An 8,095-nucleotide genomic window follows, 5' to 3' on the forward strand; every position below is an offset into this window, starting at 1 on the left:
AAAAAAAAAAAAAAAAAAAAAATGGGGGGAAAAATCAAAACCCTATGAACAAAGAACAAGCTACAGATTGAAAGGGGTATTTGCAAAATATATGACAAAGGATTAACATCCTCAACATGATAGAGAACTCCAAAAATGTATTAACTACTACGCTTATTTGCTAATTTTTGCAAACAGCCCAAAGAAAAATGGGCAAAGGACATGATCAAGCAACCAACAAGAAATAAAAATGACCAAAAAACATGAAAAGGTCCTCAATCTCACAGGTGATCAGAATAATGGAAATTTTATTTATTCTTTTAGAGACGGGGTCTCGTTGTGTCACCCAGGCTGGAGTGCAGTGGCACGATCATAGCTCACTGCAGCCTTGAATCCTGGGCTCAAGTGATCCTCCTGCCTCAGGCTTTTGAGTGCTGGGACTACAGGCTCAAGCCACCCTCATCTGGCAATAACAGAAATTTTAAAAATCCAACTTTTTTGCCCAACAGATTGGTCACAAAAAGACATCAGATAACTAGACTAGCTTACTGAAGTGGAGGAAACAAAAAGGGAAAAAACTGAAAAAGACTGATAATACCAAGTGTAATTGAGGGTACTGTGCTATATACAGGATTGATTGCCACTTTAGGCTAGCGTACACTTTCTGAGGGCAATTTAGCAGCTTTTTAATATTTAAAAGATGAATATCCTTCAACCCAGCAATTCCACTTACTACATTTTTTTTTTTGAGACAGAGTCTTGCTCTGTCAACCCAACTAGAGAGCAGTGGTGTCATCACAGCTCACTGCAGCCTCAAACTCCTGGGCTCAAGTAATCCTCCTGCCTCATCCTCCCAAGTACCTAGGACTACAGGCATGTGCCATCATGCCTGGCTAATTTTTTCTATTTTTAGTAGAGACAGGGTCTCGCTCTTGCTCAGGCTGGTCTCAAACAGCTGGGCTCAAGCAATCCTCCCACCTCAACCTTGCAGAGTGCTGGGATTACAAGTGTGAGGATTAGAAGCATGAGCCATCGCGCCCAGCCCCACTTCTACATTCTTAAATAACATACGCTATGTATAAAGTGGTATGGAGACAGGCAGAGTGACGCACCTGTAATGCCAGGTACTTGGGAGGCTGAGGCAGGAGGACATTCTGAGCCCAGGAGTTCGAGACTAGCCTGGGCAACAGCAAGACCCCATTTCAAAAAAAACAAATAAATAAGATATTTAAAAGGATGTTCATTATAATAGCAAAAAACTGGAAAGAACCATATTTCCACGAAAAAAATAGTGGTTAGAAAAACTATACTCATGCTATGCAATTCTATGTAACAGTTAATAATGAGAACATACATATTGATATGAAAAGATCAAGACGTTATTAAATAAAAAATGCAAATTGCAGAACAAAGTACAGTATCATGCTCTTTGCTTTTAAGATACACAAAACCATGTATTTTTATATAATATTACAATAGAAATGGCAGACCAGAGGGGACATTCACCTTATGAGGATATATTCGTGTTTTACGTGTATAATTTCAAAATAAAATAAAAAAAGTTCTGGCCCTGAAAACTCAGGTCCTGTGGGTTGCCCAGCTCCTCCCAACTTTATAGTGTGAACATGGCTGTTGGTGACCCAGAAGAGACAGTGACCATGCAGAACCAGTAAACCAAGGAACTGGCCATCTTTATTTCCTCTCTGCTCTTTTTCCTTGTCTAGTCTACCTTTCAAATCATTTCATGATTAATCTTCCTAAAGCAAAGAGCAAATATTTACTAAGTATTGACCATCATGTGTGACAAATACACAGTATTTGGTAATGAAAGGAATGTTTTAGGAAAGTTAATCTGATAGTGATATGCAGCAAGGTGAAGTAAGGAGAGAGGGAGACAGGGGAACACATCTAAAGACTAATAGGCTGGCCGGGCATGGTGGCTCATGCCTGTAATCCTAGCACTCTGGGAGGCCAAGGTGGATGGATTTTTGGAGCTCAGGAGTTCAAAACCAGCCTGAGCAAGAGCGAAACCCTGTCTCTACTAAAAAAAAAATAGAAATTAGCTGGACAACTGAAAATATATATAGAAAAAATTAGCTGGGCATGGTGGTGCATGCTTGTAGTCCCAGCTACTCGGGAGGCTGAGGCAGCAGGACTGCTAAAGCCCAGGAGTTTGAGGATGCTGTGAGCTAGGTTGACGTCACGGCACTCTAGCCTTAGCAAAAAGAGTGAGACTCTGTCTCAAAAAAAAAAAAAAAAGACTAACAGGCTAACATGCATCCTGACCAAGGCTTCCCAATACTTTCCCTATAAAGTAAAGGCCAAAGTCCTAAGACTACTATCCAAGACCAGCCCAGCCTCCACATACCTTTCACATCTCTTCATTACTTCTTCAAATCCAAGCCTCTAATTCAGCCTGGCTTTTGCATGCACCTGTATCTCTGTTCACACAGTTACTTCTCCCCTCTATCTTCTTAACTATCGCTTTTTTAAAAATAGGCCCAACATTGTTTCAGTTTTGCAAGATGAGTTCTGGAGACAGCGATGATGGTTGCACAACAATGTGAATGTACTTAACACTACTGAAGTGTACACTTAAAAATGGTTAAGATGGTAAATTTTATGTTGTATGTATTTTACAATTAAAAAAGGAATTAGAAGCTGTTTCCCCTTTAAAAAAAAAAGTGGATTCAAATCCAATCATACCCTCCCCAAGTCTTCCTTGACCAGCCCTCCCTCTCTCCCCTCTGAACTCCTAAAGCTCGTATCATCTTCACAGCTCACATGGATTGTAATAATTCATAATCTTCTTTTTAATCACTGTTCTTCATCTCTCTTATCTCTTCTTCGCAATTTGCTTGTAAACATCTTGATAGCACTCAATAAATATCTGCTATTAATTAACTAGCCTTAGAAGCAAAACCAAAGTGCAAAAGAAATGATAAACCATAGTAACTGCTTTAATGTTAAAAATATTTATTTTTTTTCCCTATAAGATCACACAAAAGTTGGGAAGAGAAGGAAGAATGTCAACTAGCCTACATCAAAATCTGGGCTAAGGAAAGATAAAGAGCTGCCTAAAGAAACTGGTAGCTAGAGCAAACTGCACAGATCAAGGTGACTGCTGGCCAACGGAGCCAGCAGCCTGGGGTGGCCATATCCAAGAGCAACACCCAGGTGTGGCAGGGACAGCACAGCTGCTGGCCCCAATCACTCCTCCTTTTCAGGAAGGGACAGGGAGAAGCTCACTCTTTAGACATGTTCTTGATGGTCTTGTGCTCCTTCATGGCCTTCTCCCAATCGTTGCCATTGAACTCCTCAGTGACAACACTCCGCACGGTGCCCTCATCCAGGCAGTGGGGGGCAATTCCTAGGGGGAAGCAGCAGAGAGAAAGGGGGGCCCAAGTATGGGTGAGAACAGATGCTATACTGGCTGTTGGACCACCTGTAAGCACCACTGCACTACACGTAAGGCTTTCCAAGTGATATGCTACAGCTTATGACTTAAGCGATCAGACTGGCATGCTGCCCGATGCCCAGGAAGGCTCTGGCTCACTTTCCTCATCTGCCAGTGGGGATTAGACTCCTTGAACCAGAGACAGCCAAGGCTGGACACCATTCAACACCAAATCGAGAGTACAAAATAGCAGAGAGGCTCAGCCTGGAGCAATTTCTGACTGGTAGCCTGAAAAATTCACAGGCCTTTTCTGTGTTTAGATAGGTAACTTCCTAAGAATTAAATGCCTCCCATTTGTACAGGATTTTATACTTTTCAAAACCCTGCAGGAAGGGGTCCCCAGGGGACCAATGAGGAACAAACAGGAGCTGCTGAAGAAATGGGGGGGGTGAGGACATCATGCCCTCCCCTACCAATGAGGCAAAAGACAAGTCACAGTCACCGCCACCCCTGCAGCTCTGAAGGATGCATTTATACAGGGACCAAGAGTCCTCAGGAACATCTTCCACCTCTAGTATCCCCATCAATTCATGCTGAGAGTGGTATTACTCTGAACAACTGTCCAAGGGTTAGTTTTATTTACCCCCAGAACCAAGCAGCACCTGAGTGGGGCTCACTTGTGGAACAAATACAATTTTTTTAATGGCATTATAAATGTTCCTCATTCTTGCCTCCTTCACTCCCTTAACCCCTGTCATTATTAAAGTTGCCTCCTCTGGCCCCACAAGCCCAGCTCCCTACCTGTCCTCTCTGCCCTTCAATGTCACTGACACACAGCTCTAGCAGCACCAGTAAGAACCACCATCTGGACAGACTCGGAATCAGATTTTGCCATATTCAGATTAAGGGATTTAGATAGGTTTGGCCAGAGCCAGTCTTATGTTCTATCACTTGGAAGGAGCCCTGCTGAAGAGCCCTGTTCTCCTAAGACGTGCATGGGACAGGGCCTAGCCAGGCAGGGGGCACCCCACCTGTCCCACCAGAACTTTAATCCAGACTACCACGGGCCTGTGTCCCCCAGAGCTCACAGTCCATCCCTTTTACTCACCAAAGCCTCCAGGGTTTGAGCGGGGAGTATAGAAGCTTTGAACACCACATCTCTTGCAGAAGGTGTGCTGGGCTTTGTGCGTATTGAACGTGTAAGTGGTTATATTCTCAGCTCCCTAGGTGAAAAGAGACAGATGTTCTCTTTTTACAAAGGGATTATTTTTTATGTCACTTAAAAAATAAATCTTAACTTTATCGGGGGAGTTCTTTGGTAGGGCTCTCAGGATTATGAGGATATGTCCTATGTCCCACAAAAGACTGGAAGCTTTTTTTTTTTTTTTTTTTTGAGACAGAGTCTCACTGTGTTGCCCGGGCTAGAGTGCCGTGGCATCAGCCTAGCTCACAGCAACCTCAAACTCCTGGGCTCAAGCGATCCTCCTGCCTCAGCCTCCCGAGTAGCTGGGACTACAGGCATGTGCCACCATGCCCGGCTAATTTTTATTTTTTTCTATATATTTTTAGTTGTCCAATTAATTTCTTTCTAATTTTAGTAGAGACGGGGTCTCGCTCTTGCTCAGGCTGGTTTCGAACTCCTGAGCTCAAACAATCCGCCCACCTTGACCTCCCAGAGAGCTAGGATTACAGGCGTGAGCCACCGCGCTCGGCCAACTGGAAGCTTCTTGATGACAGGGACCCATCTACACTGTCCAGAGACATGTTAGTGTGGAACATGACAGTTCATGGCTTCCTTTAGCTCAACTGCACACAGAACAAATCAGCCTTGAGCCTTCTCTGACCCACAGCAAGATCACCATCCTGTCGACGTCAGGAAGTGAAGTATCTGCTTCCAAAGGAGAGAAGCTCACCCAAAGAACTGGCTCTCCATGTCCCCAAACAGTACAGCTCAAGGTCTTTAAGAAAACTGTTGACTGTACTTGAATTAATCTACAAAGGACAAACCAGGAAAAAAATATTTGCCAGACATCATAGAGAGGCTCATTTCCTTAATGGATAAATCAAATGGGAAACTGGGCAAAGAACATGACAGAACAGTTCAGAGAAAAGGAAAAACAATAGTTCTTTAACCTAGGAAGTGATGTGCTGATAGACTGCAATGAGATATATTTCACTGTCAGGTGGGCAAAAATCAAAAAGTTGGTTAACATGGTATCGATAAGTATGTAAAGAAATATGCACTCTCATGTATCAGGCATGGGAATATGAACTGGTAAAAATTTAGCAACATCAGGCCGGGCGCGGTGGCTCACGCCTGTAATCCTAGCACTCTAGGAGGCCGAGGTGGGCGGATCGTTCTGAGCTCAGGAGTTCGAAACCAGCCTGAGCAAGAGCGAGACCCCGTCTCTACCAAAAAATGGAAAGAAATTAATTGGACAGCTAAAAATATATGTAGAAAAAATTAGCTGGGCATGGTGGCACATGCCTGTGGTCCCAGCTACTCGGGAGGCTGAGACAGTGGGATTGCTTGAGCCCGGGAGTTTGAGGTTGCTGTGAGCTAGGCTGATGCCACGGCACTCGCCCCAGGCAAGAGGGTGAGACTCTGTCTCAAAAAAAAAAAAAAAAAAAAAAAAGCTGAGGCAGGAGGATCACTTGAGCCCAGGAGTTTGAGGTTGCTGTGAGCTAGGCTGATGTCACGGCACTCACTCTAGCCCAGGCAACACAGTGAGACTCTGTCTCAAAAAAAAAAAAAAAAATTTAGCAACATCTACTAAAATTTTAAAGTTTATGTATCCTTTAACACTGTGGTCCCCAACCCCCAGGCCATGGACAGGTACCAGTTCCTGGCCTGTCAGGAACCGGGCTGCACAGCAGGAGGTGAGTGGTGGGCGAGCAAGTAAAGCTTCATCTCTTCATCTGTACTTAGAGCCACTCCCCATCACTCGCATCACCGCCTGAGCTCCACCCCACAACACCTGGTTCATGCAAAAATTGTCTTCCATGAAACCAGTCGCTGGCTGGTCGTTGGGGACCACTGCTTTAGCAAACTATTCCACTTCTAGAAATTTATCCTACAGACATATTCCAGATGTCTCAAGTGACATAGGTATACGGATATTATAGCACTGTTTATAAAGCCTAAAGATTGGGAAAATGTCCATCAGTAGAGGACGGGTTAAAGCCTTATGGACACTTATAAAATGGAATATTCTGTAACTTTTGAAAAAAATGAGGCAGCTCTACAAATACTAATATGGAACAACCTCCAAGGTTACAAAATGAAAAAAGCAAGGTGTAAAACAATGTGTATAATATAGCACCATTTTAATTTTTAAAAAAGGCTGTATCCTTGTATGTGCCTTTGAAGAGGTATCCAAGGAACAGTGGTCTACTTCTAGGGAGGGAAACTAAGTGGCTGAAGGGGGCTGGGGGTCCTGGAGGTTCCTCATCACTGTTAAATCTCTTAATACTTCCCCAGCACCAGACCACCACCCACTGCCGCAGGAAAGAAAGACCCTCACAGAGCTTTGTGCTTCACATAAAAACAGTTCCCTGAGGGGCCTTTCTTACTCCACAGCAGCCCCACCACACAGACACAGCAAAGAACTGCCAAGTAGTCCCAAACATCCAGAGTCACCTGAATATTCACTTTCCCTCAAGGGATTACCAGGAGGCACATCCTAGTCTACCTCATTCATTACCAGAAGTTACCCAGTGGCACCTAGGCCCTCGTGCCTATATTATTCCAATATCCACCAACCTGACCCATGGCCCCTCCTCCCCACTAGAACTCGTAGCCTATCATCAAACTCTGCTACACTCAACTTCTTTGGTCATTTCTTTTGTTTTCTTGCCTAATCAGAAATCACTGAGGACCACAATGTTGACAAATCCAATGGCCACTTCTCTGGAATGCTGGGTTCTTCTTAACCTCACCTCTCAGCAGCACTCCTATTTTGAAACACTGGCCTCTGACTCTCCCGTCCTTCCTCCTTCCACTGGACACATCTCCCAGGCCCTCTGCTTGCTCTTCTTCCTCTTCTGTTCACTCTCTGTGAAGGTCTGCGAGCCCCAGGGCTGGCCTCAGCCTGATCCCTTCTCTGGCTACACCATCTCCCCAGCTGACCTTGTCAGTCTCACAGCTCTAAGCAACGTCAGCACGCCAACAACTTCCAAGGTGGTAGCTCCAGCTCTGATCTCACTCCAGAACTCCATACTTGTATATCCTGCTGCCACCTCCCACCTCTACAGGAATGTTTGAAAGATACCCTGAACTGAACTTTTTGGGACAGAATTCTTGATTCCAGCATCCCCCAGCCCCAACCAACACGTACTCCTGCTTCTCCCCTAGGATCTAGCGTCTCCGCACAACTAGTTGCTCAGGCCCAACATCTGTAACTTCGACTTCTCTTTCTTCTCCTCATTTCTGCTCCAATGCTTTCTATAGTTCTGTTTATGCTTGCTCTAAAACATGCATCCCAAAGTGTGGTCCTCAGACCAACAGCATCAGCACCACCTGAGACCTTGCAGACCTACAGAATCAGGGGTTGGGCCAGATAATGTCTTAACATGCCCTCCAGGTGACTGTACACACACTAAAGTTTGAGAAACACTGCTTTAAAACACATCCAGTTATCTAGTTTCTTTCCATTTTCATGACTACCATCCCAATCCAAGCTCCCACTGCCCCTCCTGACCCACCATGACGACTCCTTG

General features: G+C 44.5%; 1 protein-coding gene across 2 annotated transcripts in view; it reads right to left on the bottom strand.

Moving 5' to 3' along the window:
• CENPV (centromere protein V) overlaps positions 1–8,095 on the bottom strand; it is a 22,510-nt gene that overhangs the window by 7,076 nt on the left and 7,339 nt on the right. Inside the window, exons 4-5 of one of the 2 annotated variants that reach the window (XM_012651401.1) lie at positions 4,485–4,599; positions 3,229–3,349 (exon numbers count right to left, since the gene is read on the bottom strand). In XM_012651401.1, the coding sequence (XP_012506855.1) occupies positions 3,229–3,349; positions 4,485–4,599 (236 nt within the window). Of the gene's footprint in view, positions 1–2,935; positions 3,350–4,484; positions 4,600–8,095 lie in introns of those variants that run through there. The other variant, XM_012651402.1, reaches the window with a different exon arrangement.

The sequence above is a fragment of the Propithecus coquereli genome, unplaced genomic scaffold, assembly GCF_000956105.1.
Source record: "Propithecus coquereli isolate 6110/MARCELLA unplaced genomic scaffold, Pcoq_1.0 Scaffold355, whole genome shotgun sequence".
NCBI classification, from domain to species: domain Eukaryota; kingdom Metazoa; phylum Chordata; class Mammalia; order Primates; family Indriidae; genus Propithecus; species Propithecus coquereli.